This window comes from Ornithodoros turicata, chromosome 4 (assembly GCF_037126465.1).
Source record: "Ornithodoros turicata isolate Travis chromosome 4, ASM3712646v1, whole genome shotgun sequence".
In the NCBI taxonomy this organism is placed as follows: Eukaryota; Metazoa; Arthropoda; class Arachnida; order Ixodida; family Argasidae; genus Ornithodoros; species Ornithodoros turicata.
The window spans coordinates 19220762-19236792 of NC_088204.1; the positions used below are offsets into that span (position 1 = coordinate 19220762).

At 47.8% G+C, this 16031-nt stretch overlaps 1 protein-coding gene and 1 long non-coding RNA gene across 3 annotated transcripts in view; one reads left to right on the forward strand and one right to left on the reverse strand.

Annotated features, from left to right (window-relative positions):
• The window catches only part of LOC135391252 (uncharacterized), a 79039-nt gene extending 64976 nt beyond the window's left edge, over nt 1-14063 (reverse strand). Inside the window, exon 1 of the long non-coding RNA XR_010421897.1 lies at nt 14000-14063. This is a non-coding gene — a long non-coding RNA (uncharacterized LOC135391252). The remainder of the gene's footprint in view (nt 1-13999) is intronic.
• Nucleotides 1-16031, forward strand: part of LOC135391251 (uncharacterized) — a 34586-nt gene that overhangs the window by 16010 nt on the left and 2545 nt on the right. The window contains exons 1-10 of one of the 2 annotated variants that reach the window (XM_064621424.1): nt 4177-4183; nt 9285-9542; nt 9624-9722; nt 10765-10956; nt 11069-11178; nt 13574-13691; nt 14372-14579; nt 15333-15400; nt 15534-15617; nt 15707-15871. In XM_064621424.1, coding sequence (XP_064477494.1) covers nt 9314-9542; nt 9624-9722; nt 10765-10956; nt 11069-11178; nt 13574-13691; nt 14372-14579; nt 15333-15400; nt 15534-15617; nt 15707-15871 — 1273 coding nt within the window. In that variant the 5' untranslated portion in view covers nt 4177-4183; nt 9285-9313. Of the gene's footprint in view, nt 1-4176; nt 4184-9284; nt 9543-9623; nt 9723-10764; nt 10957-11068; nt 11179-13573; nt 13692-14371; nt 14580-15332; nt 15401-15533; nt 15618-15706; nt 15872-16031 lie in introns of those variants that run through there. The other variant, XM_064621423.1, reaches the window with a different exon arrangement.

Sequence of the window (16031 nt, forward strand, 5' to 3'; positions counted from 1 at the left end):
GGTGGCCTCCCAAGTAGCAGCGGGGGAGGGAGGCATTCGTCTACGCAGGAAAACGTCTTCTTCTGCTTTTCAGAAGTCTATCATTGATGGATGAGGCGAAAAACAAGACGAAGCCGAGACAAAGGGAAGCAAATAACCAGAATGGAAAGGCTGTCAATTGTGCCACCTGGCGGTGGACGCAGAAGAGAGTAATTGTGGAAGTCACTCGCTCACGAAAGCAGGTGCGCCGTACACTGTGCGATTGTAACTGTACAACAGCGGCGTGTACCACCAAGTAATAAGGAGCACAAAAATTACTTTTTTTTTCCCTTTCAACCAATGACAGAGAATCCTGAATAGTCGATGGCGATGATGATTGCGATGCGGCCGACTGCGTTCGATGGTTGCCGCGGCGGCGTTCCGAATAGTAAAGAAGATAAAAAAAAGAGCAAAAGGTACGAGATGCTAGGCGGTCCGGAACGACGCCGTACAAGCATCATCGCCGTCTTGGAATTCCCGGAGCTCAGAAAAAAAAAAAAAAAAAGAGGGGGAAAGACAGAGGTGGAGTCATTTTTTATCGACTCCTCCACCAATGTGCACGATAAGAATCCGGAAGCTTCATTCATTGATGTCAGTAACTTGACGCGATTGAGTGGCGAAAGAGCAAGCTTTTGGAGAAGTAAAATATAATTCGAAGAACATATCGAGTCACATACTTTGCGTTGTAAAGCTCATTTTTGCACTCGGTAAAGTCTCAGGACGTATCGCCAATCACTACGCGTACTTTTCGGAGTGACGAGGGACGACTCCCAAAGATGTGATCAGGACACCGGCGCTACCCATGCGATGCGATCCTATTTCGGAGGCAGAATCTACCATGTCTTCTACAAGTATTCTGTCAGTCTAAATCACACAACCGCTCTTTGCCCCAAATTCATGGTCAAGTCGTCTACATACACAAACTAGCCTGCGTTCTTCTACTATGACTTCTATGACAAAATACGCTTGCCTCTCAGTTTAATGGGCAATAGCTTGGTCGAGCGCTAAACCGAAACATAAACAAAGTCACGTGAACTCAAAACGACGATGCCTGTGACCCGCTGCGCTGTGACCAGATGGTGTTTGTGCCTGCCAAGAGCGGCCGCCTGAGGGTATAGTTTAAAAAAAGAAAAATTAAGTGTAAGGTGTAGGGGTATCCCTGTGGGGGTGATGAAAGAATGTTGATATGAACACCCCTCGTGTAGCGTATTAAATAGGGCCTCAAAAAAGCGCGTCCGGCAATTGCGCATCAAGTTTCCCTTCTTGCGTGAAGGAGGCGCCAGATGGTGAACGGCGGAGGGGAACACGTGGCCCGCACGCGACAGCTGCGACTCCTCCCATTCATCTCAAACAGACGCGCCGCAAAGAAGGGGGGCATCTTGGGAGTCATTAGGCGGCGACCCAAACGAGCGTGAAATAATGCGTGGCTTCCGCTCCTTACCTTCGATATACAGGACGATGCGTAGGACAAGTGAAGTCTCAAGGACGCCGTAAACCACCGTAAACAAAATCGGTGATTGCACCGGGAATAGAAAGGAGGTCGCCATATTGGTGCATGTGGTCACGTGGGGTGAGATATGCCTCTCCCAGGATGACGAAAAAAAAATGGAGGGACTGCTTTTTTGCGTATAGGATTTATTCGCTGACGTCACCACCACTCAAGAGGGCACCGGCTTCGAAAGGTGAGACCACCGCCGCGACGTATGGGTCCTGTGAAGTTTGGTTTCGGTTTTCATTTAGAAGTCTATTAACGTTGAAAACATGGAAATAGCCGGTAATGTAGTGCAAATAATATACTACTAATGCATTAAAAGAAGCTAGGAACACTAAATGAACAGTGAACGAGATGAGCGTGAGGGTGAGGACAATAAAGGTCCAGAGCATACAACAATACGGCAAATCTATTGTGAATGCGGTTTAGCCTTGAGCGTGCTATGCGGTGAAGTCGTGTTTTTAGGGTGTATAGGATGTCCTCGTTCTTACCTTATGATTTATGATGTGTGCGTAATCGCGACATCGGGATAACGATTCGACAGAATTCAACTGTCGCGTAGCCACAAAAACGACAACTTCCTTCAAGAATATACCCCACAGCACCGCGCATGGAAACAATATAATTGCAATGACCCCGACCCGCCTGTCCTTTCCGGGTTCCCCAAACACGAAAGGGCTCCTCCACGCACGATTTTTTCGCCTCGCATTGCTGGTACCTGCATGTATGAAATCGTAGTTTAATTTTGAGAGGGACATAATATGCGTGCTATTCCGCATTCCAAACACAGCCTGGCTGGGAGGGCTACGGTATAGCAGTGCGACGAAGCTTGCACCTTGCTCCATTGCTCTCTCGCGGTGCGTCGCTGTCTGCACCGCCAAGGCATGGTCCTCGTGATGGTAAGAGATTTATATATATATATATATATATATATATATATATATATATATATATACTTGCTATAGCTTGCACTGCGGCCTCCACAGGTGGCGCAGTCACCGTGGAACATTGACGTCTCGCCGAGACGCACTGTCAGTGCAGACCCAAGACAGTGCCACTGTCGAAACGTCGACCGTTGAACGTCGAAACGTCGCTGCGGTTCCGAAGGAACCCATGTACCTCCACATGAACAGCCTGCGCGAACCTATGATGTGTTGTTTATGTGGATTGATGGCCCAGTCAGTCCATGTTATTTATGTGGGGCGTCGCACCTAAGCTCTCGTGAGAACGCGTGCCCAGAGGGTCAATGTTAGATGGGTACTTAAACTAAAGCACCTTGAGAGGCGTCTCTCTAGGGCGTCCCTATGTATCTCTTCGCTTCTTATACATTATACAGCCGTCTTCTCTTCAAGGTACAAAGTAGCAATCTGGGGGAGGTCAAGATTGCTACATAAGTTTCCATATTTTTCTTTATAATTCTATCCTATTCTATTGCTTCCAGCACCGTGTGTCGGAGATTTCCGGCGCACGACAAAAGAACCCCCAGACGGTGGTAATTATCCGCAGTCCTACCCCGCGGCACGTGCAGCATGTCGCCGCACAAATAGGCTGATTCGTCTTACGTGTAAATCTACTCAAAATTTTCACGAAGTGCTCTCTCCCTTATACATGTATCACGCGCACGTTACTTATACATAGGAAAACACGGCAATACAAAGCAAAAAAAAAAAAAATCCGTAATAAGCATTACGAATCACGCGCGGTCGCAGTTCTTCACCTGCACTCTAAAATTAGCACTTCCCAACATTACCCGTACCCCTACCCCCCTCCTCACACACACACACACACACACACACACACACACACACACACACACACACACACACACACACACACACACACACACACACACACACACACACACACACACACACACACACACACACACACACACACACACACACACACTTTGAAATTCCCGCTCGCACACACGCACATGTCTATTCTAGATGGTTTCCATTCACAGCAAGCCCCGACATGCACATTAAAGGAAACAGATCTTACCGAAAATTCCACCTTAGTGCTCTACTACCCCCTACCCCCACATACACAAACACACACGCCGGTATACAACCTGCTGCGGCTTACTCCTCCTCCGTTTATTCCACCGCGCCATTCATGAAGCCAACCTTTCCCAACATGCCACATCAACCTTCCCAGAGAAACTCCAAAACGTGCACCTTCCCATGAGCAGCGACCTCCATACGCGGAAATTTCATTCACGGAAAGAGACCTGCTTGCCCCTGAAAGTTCACGAAATCCCAACAAATGCCCCCAAACCTGCAAAAGTCCGCCTTTGACCCTCAAAAACGCGCAGATGCTCTCAATGAACGTAGACGTACACTATAGTAACGGGGCACTCCCCGCGAGCAAAAGAAAGAAAACAAGCGAGCAGATGATGCTGAAAGCAGACGACGGCTCCCAACTCTCATGAGCCCCCTCTTCCGACATGAAATCGAACACGAGGGTGTTTCTTTTTCTTGTGGGAATGGAATTCTCGAAACGAAAGAGCGAACATCATCGATACATACGAAGCCAAAAAGAAAGAAAAAAAAAAAAAGAAGGAGCAATAAAAACGCGGACGACAGCGCTGCTTCAAGCAAAGCAGACGACAGGAGAATGGGAGGGAGTCTGCGAGAAACAAGTCAAGGAAGGGAATATTCCCACCTCGTTGTAAGTTGTATATTTGTATTGGCGCTTCCCCGGTTTAAAGGGAAAAAGAACCGAATGAACACAACCGAAGAAGTAAAAAGACCGTATGTGTGTGCGGCGTGAGAAAAAATCCCCGAGAGGTGGAGAACGTAAGAGCGCTGGCAACGTCATTTCCGGTGTTGCCACCATGCACAGTTTAGGTTTCACTGACTTCCGGTACGCTGTTGGTTGGTGGGGAAGCGCGATCGTACAAAAGGGGAACCGGAAGCAACGCCAACGGAGGGGAGAAGTTTGCAGGAGGGGGCGGTTTTTTAAATATCCTCGAACATTGGCGTCAAGCACTGTTGTGTGCGTGGAGACCGGCGAAAGGAAGGGACACTTCCTTTCCGTGGTGTACAAAACACCTGATCCATGACTTGTTTTAGGTACAGGATGGTCTGACTGTCCTTGACTGACCGACAGCCTTTGGCTTGATTAAGCATCGTTTGCTAGACGTACAGCAAAACCTCGGTATAAGGAAGTACAAACGAAACCGGAGGAAAATTTGATATAAGCGGGAGTTCGATGCAAACGATAAGTCCCACAAAAGCAGTGACAAAATCGGAAGCACGCGGACACACCGCCGAATCGTTTTAAAAAGGTATTCGCGAAATGAAACAAATCTTGGTGATTAGTGCGTGGGCATTCTTTTGATTAAGTGTAAGAGAGAGAGAGAGAATAAGTGAATAGTTATCTGGTTTTGCCGATCCGACGGCTCACTCTCTGCTGTAAGCGGAGTGGTTCCCGGAGGCAGAGAGGCAACCCGGTTCAAAACGCGTGTATATTTCGGCCGAAACTTCGTAAAACTTCGGACGAAGGCGATAATTCGAATAAAGCGGCTTCGTTATAACGATGCTTTACTACACATGGTTATGGACAATATGCTGGTGGACAATAAATTTGTGGGGAAGTGTGGCAGCTCACATTTAGCGTGTGAGGACCTCATCCCCCGCGTATATCACCCCCTTCCCCTTCTCAAGTGTCGTTTCAACCACGTCGTTCTTTTCCAACTGACAAGCAAGCTCAGTCATAAGTCGCCACGCGAGTTGCTACCGGGCGTCGATCTCCTTCTAAAAATGACTCCGAACAATCGACGTGTGATCCCATTCCCACACGATGCAAGGCAACAACACCGCAGCACAATGGACCCACGCAAGTGTAACAAAGGAAGAGTGCCTGTATAGTATGCAGACGTCATACAAGTATTCTATATCACCTTTGAAAGGTTCGAGGAAAATAAATACACCATTGTGTACACGCCATTCAGAGACGCGGTCGTATTGACCACCGACTGACTTTTGTGGTGTCTTTTTGGAGGGGATGCCTTAGTCTTGTTCACTGTCCGCTGACCTCTTAAATTAAAACGGTGCGACAGCGAGTATTCTTGCCAACTTTTTCAAGATACTTGCAGACGACATGTAGACGTTAGTGTCCGCCCATCACGACCGTGCTTCGGCAGCCGTATAGCTATGGAGATGAGCCGATGAGCCACATGGGCAGCCCCTTGGAGCCACAGAAAGCCAGTGTTTGAAATCGTCTGCAGCGATTGGCAGGAGCAGACGACGTCCCGACTCCATAATGTCCACGTAGCGAGGAAGGAATCTTGGCGTCCTCTGCCGCGTTAAGACGGCTAGTCTTCCTCAAGAAGAGCAACGTAGGTGCACGTGGGGAAAACCTGGCACGGCTTTCTTGCGTAGCAGACGACCTCGACGAAATCGCGGTCGGCCACCGAAAGGCAAAACGCACGCGCAGGCAGACGCCACAAAACACTGCTGGCAACGGAGGTGCACGCAGTCTGGCTCAAGGCGAACTACAAACCCTGATTCGATTTTAGTTGCTGACTCACGACGCAGGTGTGTAAGAGCAGGTAGTTTTTACACGACCTTGCCAACAACGTTCCTTATTTAGCGCGCGGCGTTCAGTGCAGGATCGTGCATATTGCTCCTTCCTTGTAATAATTAAGCTATTTCAGCACTCTAAAAGCGGAACATCTCCTGTTGATGGTTCCGATTTCAGGAGAGAGCCCCGCTGCACTCACCACAGAACAATAGAACCAGAACATCACCACGAAACACAGACAAGACCAACCACTGCACAGAACGATATCGTTATCAGAGCTGATTAGTGGAGGAGGTGGGGTGTAGGCCTTTTTGTGATCTCTCACAACAACAACATCAACAATTTTATTTTTAAGACGATGAATGGGGAGTTTCATCGCCAGGGGCGATACTCTACCCCATTGCTGATGGTGATGTGGGGAATAAAATAATAATAATGTGATCGTTCAAATAAATGCATAAGTGTCACAAAAAGGGCGTACACATCACAGTTTCAACGAATCACCAGAGAAATGATGATGTTACGTGGAATTCGATAGTTTGGTTGGAGCAGTGAAGTACACATTTGGAGTGTGTTAGCATAGCGCTGTTATGTGGAACCTTGTACCTATCTTCAATCTGAAAAAGAAAAGAAAAACAGCGAGTCTTGTCGGCTAACTCGCAGCTGACAAAAAAATCGTGTAGGAGTTATATAGACGAAGTATTGTTGGACGCATCAACTTTACATTTATATCTCTGGTGCTTTAATGAGATTAGAGCTCTCGTTTGAGGTGTCTTTATTTTGTGAACGATCGCAATTGTGAATGAAGTGAAGTGAAGTGAAAATACGATACGATTTTTTATCTATAGGGCCTGCAGAGGCACCCAAACAGAGAACCTATCCTCATTAAGTACACACCAGAAAACACTCAAGTCTAGCAGACAAGACATATTTCACGCAAACTGAACAGTTCCCCGCACCGTTGTACGATTTTAACAATGTATGAGAAATTCTACTCGCCCAAAAAGCAGAACTTCACATCATCCCGAGTGACATCGCTCTCCCCCCCCCTCCCCCAATTTGTTGAAAACTGGAGGCGCACGCTTTTTTGTGACGCTTGTGCGGTTTTGTTAATTGTCACAAAAGGCCCCGCACTTTCCACAAATCAGGAGTGATAACGGTACCCGTTCCGTGCAGTGGCTGGTCTTCAGCGCGTTATGTGGCGTCACATGTTATTGTCACAGAAAGGAGTACGCCTTTTTTGTGACAGTTAAGGTAACTGCATAAGTGCATCACCGCATGGCACGCTCCTAGCCAACCATCATCCCGAGTGACATCGTTCTTTCCCCTTATTTGTTCAATGCGGGAGGCGTATGCCTTTTTGTGACAATTAACATTACTGCATAAGCTAGCGTCACAAAAAGACGTACATCTTACGTTTTAAACAAACGAACGATGTCATTCGAAATTATGGTTATCTACAATCTTAAAACTTCACCACATAGCATAGCATCCCGAGTGAGAACTTTCTTTCCCCCGATTTGCTGAAAACGGGGGGCGTACGCCATTTTTGTAGCATTATGCAGTTCATAATTGCCACAAAAATGGCGTACCCCCGTTTTCATCAAATCAAGGGAGAGAACGTTGTCATTCGGGACGATGAATGGCGAGGAGCGTGCTATGCGGTGAGGCTCTGTTTTTAGAGTGTGCAGAAGCGTGTTTTGCAGCGAAGTTCTGCGTGTGCACAGACTGAAGAGGGTTTCGCGACCTTTGTCTTTCACTGCGCAGCTTGCTTCTATGATGCCTGTTTGACTCGTACTGCTTACGCGTTTTATATCAGACACGAGGCGATACGCACGAGATGAAATCGCCGCGTTGAGCCCCAAATCCTGAGAAGATACAATCAAGTCACAGCCGAATCTCCAAGCAGAGAAATTCTCGCCGGCGTAATTTCTCAGCGTGACGGCTGGCTGGGCATGAACCGCTCACGCCAGCTCGAAACCGGGCTTCATTTGCGGGAGCGTAGGCGGAAAGTGAAACGCACGTAATTACACCGACATTACTGCATATAGCGAAGAAAACAAAAACGTCAAGCGTTTCGCATTCTATTGTTCTCCACGACTGCACCATGCGCCGCAAGCGCAACAGCTTGTTCTTTTTTGTTCTTTTCTATATTATCCCTCATTCTTATATTGCTATGTGATCATATATGTGTACAGCGGGGAATTATTTCGTTAAAAACACCAGCTGTATAAACCTACGTCTCGTGGAATGTTTTTGAGAATATAATCGCATTTTCGGTCCCGTATAGCCTGGAACGAAACAGGAAGGCCGAATTTTATCCGAGCTACCATCTTATAATTACGAGCTAGGATCGGTATTATTATAACTGCTACGTGGAGTTGGACCTAAAATTTGTATTTATGTTATTTTAATGTGTGCGTCCTCTATTCAGTTGTGCCCTTTTTAAGAAGAATGAACCTTGATCAAAACTTTGCCGTTATTCATGCCGGCTATCGTAATGTAATAGATCAAGAAAAGATCTTCCCGGAACAGCACCGCAAGCGGTACTGCCCCGACGACCTTGTAATGTAATGGAACGTAAATGTGTTAGTCCGCTAGAGACGACTATACCCCCCTTTCCCGTTGTCAACTTTTTTATTTATCGATCTATTTAGGACACGTGAAATTCACGAGAATCGAGTTTTTTTTAACAAAAAACGAGCTTTTACAAAAAATAAAATAGAAAAGGAGAGAGAGCGAAAGCTACTCACAAAATATTACGCACAAAACAGAGCAAGGTGGCTGCATGTTCTAGCATGTCTTGGCATATATTACACGATCATCATGTTCCCACAAGAGAGTTGACTCAACCCGGGAATGTTTATTTTCCCACAGAACTAATCAAGGTTCAGGCGTGACTCATTGACTTATTAGACATTGTTGCCAGCCTTCAAGTCGCATGTCAATCAGAACAAGGCATTTCTTTGTGACGAGATTTTCTGTCCGGCCATGCGTGGCAGCGCGTCGTAAACGGCAGGAACATTCTCGTGGTTACAGCGTGTAACTGAAGCCAGACATTGACCTCTCTGTGTGTACTGGTGTATTTAAAAGGGCAGAAAAAGAACATGCTAAGTGTTAGCGGCCTTTTCCCCGATAGAAACTTTTCGTTGTATAGTGTTCGACAGCCAAATCATTGTTACTAAAAGCTATGTCCAATGCTGACACATGAACTGCAGATGCCACGCCCTTCTCTTTCTTGCAGGCACGAGCGTTTGCTACTTCCCCGTAGAAATGCACGGCACCTTCTTGATTCAGACCCAGGCTGAACCCGCGTTTGGAGGCTCTGTAGTGTCCTACTCTGAGATCAGCATCGAGGCTGATTCCATCCCCCCTTGGGGGCGCTGCCATCGACGGAGAGGTCACCACGTGATCCTCAAAGACAGCACAGGCACGGAAGACTGCATGAGGTGCTTCCACTTGACGTTAAAGACACCCAACGTCATTCAGATTCACGCCGAAGGTACGAAACCACATTTTTTAAAGCCGCTACAAACAATTATAGTTTCGTGGAACGTAATCATCTAAACCTTATCTCCATTAGGCTTAGCGCGGTGCTACACAAACGAAGACGCAGCCAAAGCTACATGCCCTGACGACAGAGCGGTGTCCGAGCGTCGCTTCAAGGAAATTATTCTGTACCGTAAGTACTTTTTCCCCCTTTATTTGAAAAAATGCTGCAGGGACGAGAGAAGTGGAAGTCAGTTTATGTCGAGGACCCAAAACGAAACCACACGAAAATGCTGCTGTCTGCTGCCACATCGCCTGCTTCATACCGTCGATGGGCCTCTCTTTCCTTTTCTTTTTTCCTCTGCTCTTCAAATCGCCGTTTGGTATTTCGTATTTGCCCTCAGCGCACAAAGATCGCACTTATTTCGTTATTTAGAATCAGAAAGGTACACACTCTTTATGTGTCGTCTGCTCCGAAAAGCGTCAAGCGGGGGTGGAATGACAGCCCACTAACGCAACCTTCAAATGGCTTTTGTAGTGAGCCAGAAGTCAATCAGAGAACGGAGAGAAACCAAATGAAATGCGTGTGTAGGTGCTACAGCAAGAGTCAGCAGTCCTTACAAAGGGAAGAAATCCAATTTGGCCACTGTTCCGAATAAAGGAGGCGGAGAGTCGGCCACTTCTGTGGCTCCCTCCAGCGGTGGTATGCCGGCGAACCGTCTGCTGTTTGGGCTGTTTGTTGTCCCTTGTGTTCTTTCGTTCTTTCTTTTTCTTTTAATGAGGGGAGGCAGACTATGTCTTCCGCCTAGGAACAGACGTTTGCAATCAAAGGGAGTCAATCACTTTTCTACAGTCAGTGCAGGCGCGGCATACATGGCTGAATAATTCGGGCCGAACCGTCGGGCACCCGCTGGCTTCAATTTTCCCAGGCATCGTCGGCGACGTTTGTGTGTCAAAGTGTACGAGACGTTTCTTGCGTGATCTGCTTGCATCGCGAGATGGCGCAAGCGTTTCTGAAGAAAACGTTAGCGGAGCTGCTTAATTTTAGGGCCGCCAAGGAATAAAAATAAAATTATATTCATTCTATTTCTTATTATCAATGCGAATACGTGGATTGTCTTCGGCATAATTGTGAAGACTCAAGACTTAGTCTGCTTTAGTGGCACTTTACTGTACCGTTTCCAATACGATACCGGCTGGATGACCTCCAATACCGTTTCTCCACAATTTCACAGGAAAGCACGATCCCACTGGCAGTGGGTCCAGCATCATCAGCGTGTTCTGCCCCATCAACGGACGGTACCGGTTCCAGTACCGCGCCAACGGTGATGAGTTCCGGTGCACCGATCCCTTCTCGGAGCTCAGCAACTGTCCCGACGGCAACGGCCTCACCGTACGGTTCAGACAGTGCTCTTTTCCAGACTTTGGTACGTGTAGCAGAATTTCACAATTACCGTTGCAATATTTGTGTTTCTTCGTAAATTTAAGATCCACAAGTTGCATATGTGTAGGCTAATTCGATGCGTTTTCCCCGTGCAGATGTGAGCTTTCTGTGTCTGGGCGACTGGGAAGGCCCCAACCGGGATCGGTACCTGGCTCTCATGGATCTCAGGGAAGACCCGGAGTCAAGGCCCAAGTACCGATGCGGGGTAAGTGTGACACTCTTTTTCCTCTCTGTAATCAACGTTGTAGGGAAACGAAGGAGAGGCATGAGTCAGGGAGAGGGGAATGTTCTGACAGCAGAACACTCGGTAGGAATCGATATGGCACATGTCTCCCGAAGACTTTCTCACAGTGCGTCACGTTTTTGGTTAGTTGGCTGTGGCGTTTTATTCCCGATCGGTTCGAAGCCGAAACCTCATGTCGGGATTCCGACCTGAGCCCGACATAATGGTTCTGCTTCAATGGACTTTCGTCGGAGCGCTGGATCTCCCACTTTTCGACGTTCCGTTATCGAACATGTTGCCCGTGGACGCGCCATGCGTCCAAGACTGACTTCACGGCCGTGCCGACAGATGAAAACCCAGCGAAAACAACCAGACCTGCACAGCCTGATTCGCCCCAGGGTCATCACCCCGCATGGAAGGGTTGCATGGTACCCAAATTTTTCCCGAAACAAAGAACGTGGGCGTAGTTTACCTAAAGGTCCGCGTCGCTCCGCGGTACTGGAACCAAATGGAGAAACACGCGCACAAATTCCTGTTCGTCTTGCAACTCTTCAGCGATCCACCGTGAAAGCGTAGCATGCCAAGTTCCACCACACCCTCAGGTATATATACTTCACAATACAGCCATACATCACAGACGTGCTGCTTCTTCTTATGTATTCTTACTATTTTTATTCCGCGTCAGGCGAGGAGGCACGCACACAGAAAGGTAGGGCTCGCGTTTACGTCGTCGGCCAGCAGTTCCCTCCGCTCGCGCAAGTAATGGATTCCGGTGCGACCTTGCTCGGCGGCGTGCCTTTGCATGCGGTGACTCGCCCGCGGGTTAACTCTCATTATTTGGAGGAGTTACCGGGGAGTCGAAACACACCCAAAAGAAGATACTTTGGGAGCGGCCTGAAAGACGCGCAGAGAGAACACGCTCGTTGTTACGTGTTGCGTAGGAGCAGACGGACGGACGGCTGGCTGGCGCCGTTGGGTGGGTGTGCGCTATTGAGTCTGTTCCTTCTTCGTTTCTATATATTTGTATTGCTTTTGAAGGCTACATAGTTCGCGTCGAGAGTGTCAAAAGGGCTGCACACAATGCGTTGTCTTGAGCGCACGAAAAAAAAAAAAAAACTCTTAACTTTGATTTAAAATGCACAGGTGCAACTCGATAGATGATTCACAGCGTCTTTGAGTGACGAGCAGGGACCGGATGCAGGATATCTGTGGGGGGCGGAGGGCTCCGGTAGAGGACAGCATATGCTGCATGCACTGTCTAAGGTGAACTGAAGCAATCGGTGACGACAGAGTTAGAGTGGGGTCAGGATATCCGCCCCCAGATCTGCCCCCTGGTGACGAGAATAAATGCGAGCTGAGGAGGGGGGATTGAGATAGATGGAGAGGTGGATTACTTGCGCAGTTTCAAGGCCTCTTCGTAGCGCGCTTTCTACGAGGGCAAGATGAACACTTGCTTCAAACTGATTTGAATCCTGCCCCAGCGCGTGCGGCCGTAAGCTGCCCTCAGCCAGGAGCTCCGACCGCAACACAATATCACACTGGCACGCTGGACGTTCTACCTTTATGTTCTTGTAGACAATTATATGATGCCACAGCCATAAAACTTTACGCCTTATCGGAAAAATTTGAGTCTATGTACCGGCATTAAATCATGCAGTCACCATTCCATTTTAATTCCCAGTTCAAGAAAAAGAAAGAAAGATAAAGTGGAAAGCATGCTCGGCCACGTCAGCTCCAGTCATCAAATAAAAACCGGAACTAAGTTTTTCCCACGTCATATACCACCCACGCATGTCCCTCCGATTCGCCGAAAGCGCATCCGCAACGGCATATTTTCGCGCTTTTCCACACAGACACACAAATATGTGACCTCTGCCTTCTGAGGTCCGCCCTCCTCTACAAACCCCTGTAATCCCGATCACAGAGAGAAAGCGCCCAAAAACCAACACAGTCATTTCGCACGACTGACTGGAGCGGGGGGTCGCCTCAGAGCGCCCCCGCCTTCCGCAGCGCAGCGCTGTCGTCGTCATGGTCCGGGATGGAACGCAAAAACGCTAGCGTGTTTACTTAAAGGCCGCCTGGGCCGCTTATTACAGGGCTGGGACGCGGCATAACCCGTGTGGCACTTTGGCAACAAAGGCCAAGAACAAGAGATGCCGAAAAGGGATTGCCGTTGTTGCGCGCGTATTGCTTTGATAACGCGCAGTTCCGGAATTCATGTGATGTCGTGTATGACTCGTTTTATTTCGTTGATGACATGCGTTCTTTTCATCTCTCTGCTGTACCGAGCATCGTGAACATTACCAGCTATCTGATCCTTTGAGTGTCGTCTGCACGGATTAGGCTTAACTTTAGTTTTGCTTTCGTTTTCTTCCAGTTGTACCGCGAAGAACCTGGGACGGGACGAGTTCACGTCTCTTTATCGTCGGATTCGACATGCACGACGCAGCTTACTTCTGCTATGAGCGGTTACGAAGCGCTGGTGCTGACACCTGGTAAGTTTTGATAAAAGTTCAAAGAAATAAAAATGAACAAAAAATTGCAGCTTGCAATAACCGAAAGTCGAAAATTGGCAGAAGTTGCATACACTTCCTGATTATTTTTAGAACGTTTTACAAGGTAATGCGAAGCTAGTATTCGGGCGACTAAATTTTTCAGGAATTACTCCTGTTCTCCACTCCCCCAAAGCTTGCACAGGACTCACGGACGACAGTGCAAAGAAGACGGCTGCCGTTTCGATAAACTAAGAGCAAACGGAGCGATATTGACTGGGACCAAGAACAGTCAACTGCCACTATTTTACCTTAGCGACGGAGATTTAGTGCTGCAGCAATCGAATCCAGTGCGGTGCATATAACTAGGCGAAAATGGCGGTACAACGTCCCAGTCCCATTTTCAAGTTGTCAAATGTCAAAGAAAAAATCTGTCTGTGTGTGTCTGTCCCTTCGTGTTCCCTAGTCTCGGGGTTTTTACATTATGCATTGCCAGATGTGTTCTATGTTCTATTGGATTCAACATCGTTGAAAACAACAGAAGTGATTATTTTCTATTTAAGAGGCTTGTGGTATATAATTTTTCGCACAGTTCTGTGTTTTTGTGTTTGAGTTTCGCGTATTGTCGATGTTGATCAGACGTCACGTGGCACTGATTGGTTTTGGTTTCACTTTTCTCGTAGTGGAAGAAAAGAGGCTGCCAACAGTAGTGGATGCAGCCCGTTGCAGATTCCCGGAATGGAGTCAGGGACCCTGGGAACGAGTTCGCATCGAAGGTGGGACCTTCGTGTTCCGCGATACGACGCGCTTCGTGACGCTGACTGCGCGCTGCGTGGCACGCCAGAACAGCACGCCCAATGACCGTCTCACGGTACACGCCGTGACGCAATGGTAATTACAACTGCATTAAAAAATATGCGCGCTATAGGTAACCTGCAGACGCAGCACGATTTGTGTCAGCACAACACCTTGTGGAACTTACCGCGTATTCACACGGGCGACATCCCCGCGGAATATTCTAGTGGAAGAAAAAGCATAAAACTGCTCACGGGGCAGAAGCGGTGTTGAGCATTCGCACGGTGCCGGAATATCAGGGCTGGCGTATCGCGCATTTAGCAGAAGACATCGTCTGCGTTCTTTCCTGTCGTCTGCTACGGAAGATTTTGTGAGTGCTCCGCAAGATGTTTCACAGGGCAATGCAGGGTTAGTATTGGAGCAGACGAAAATACGTGACGTCGAGCGCTCGCGCTTAAGTAGCAGCAGAAAGCTATGACCAAGGATTTCGGGCTTGTTGGTGGTTGGCAATGGAAACACACAAATTAAGCCATAAATACTGTGCTGTTGCATCATTAAAATCCATCTGTTGAATGTTCAGTGTTGTGTGTGCCCGTTCTTAAGTTCCGCACTGTCAAGATTTTTACCGCTTTTAAGTATAAAGCTATGCAGTTTTTCGCATCTTCCACTGCAGTATTCTGGGGAACATCACTCGTGTGAATACACTGTTAATGTACTAGTCAATCAAATAATATGCCATATCTTTTTCTTTTTTCGTTTTTTGATGTGTTTCTTTTTTTCTTTCTTCAAAGTGCAACATAAGACCAGCCTTCTGATGCAAATCTTCTTTCTGATTTCTTTCTCAAACAGTGGAGAAGAGCTGTACTACTGCATGTGGCTTCGAAGGAGGGCATTCAACGTTCTTGAGTTCCAACTTGGTAAGCCGCAAATCTCCTTGCTGCATTTCATGTGGCATTTCTAAAACTGAATTCGCCTAAGTATCAGGATCGAAGTGAAGCCTGGGAGTTGCTTGCTCTGTCGCCTCACCTGAGAGAATCTTTCACTTTGCAGGCTCCAACCCCAGCAGCCAGTTCACAGAGTCATTATGCGAAGACCAGACTCAGTTCAAGGATTCCCCGTGGATTACACAAGGAAGTAAGTCACTGTATGATGTTTTCCGTGTCCTGCTAGTTAAGTTCATCACACGGGCACAGGTTAATCATGTTTTCTTCACCCTCCAACAGAGCTTCACTCTACGACCCTCTCTGCCTGTCCCATCACGGGTGACTACAGCGGAGTGATTCCTGGAGCGGCAGGGCTGTGCGCTCGAGTGGCATCCGATTGCAACAACCCAGACATCATGTTCTACACAGTCAGCAGTTGCGACAACAAAACGCATGTCTACGAAGGTAACACTCGACATGTTCAGAGCTGAGTTCCAAAATGAGCGAGCCATTTTTTTGCTGAAATTGGGATGGGTAAACGGAAGGTTGACGCAGAGACTGGGCACGGGCCTAAGAATGCGGTCCGTCCAGTGCTCTAGGCCGCAGTAGCCCTAGAGGCCTCCAG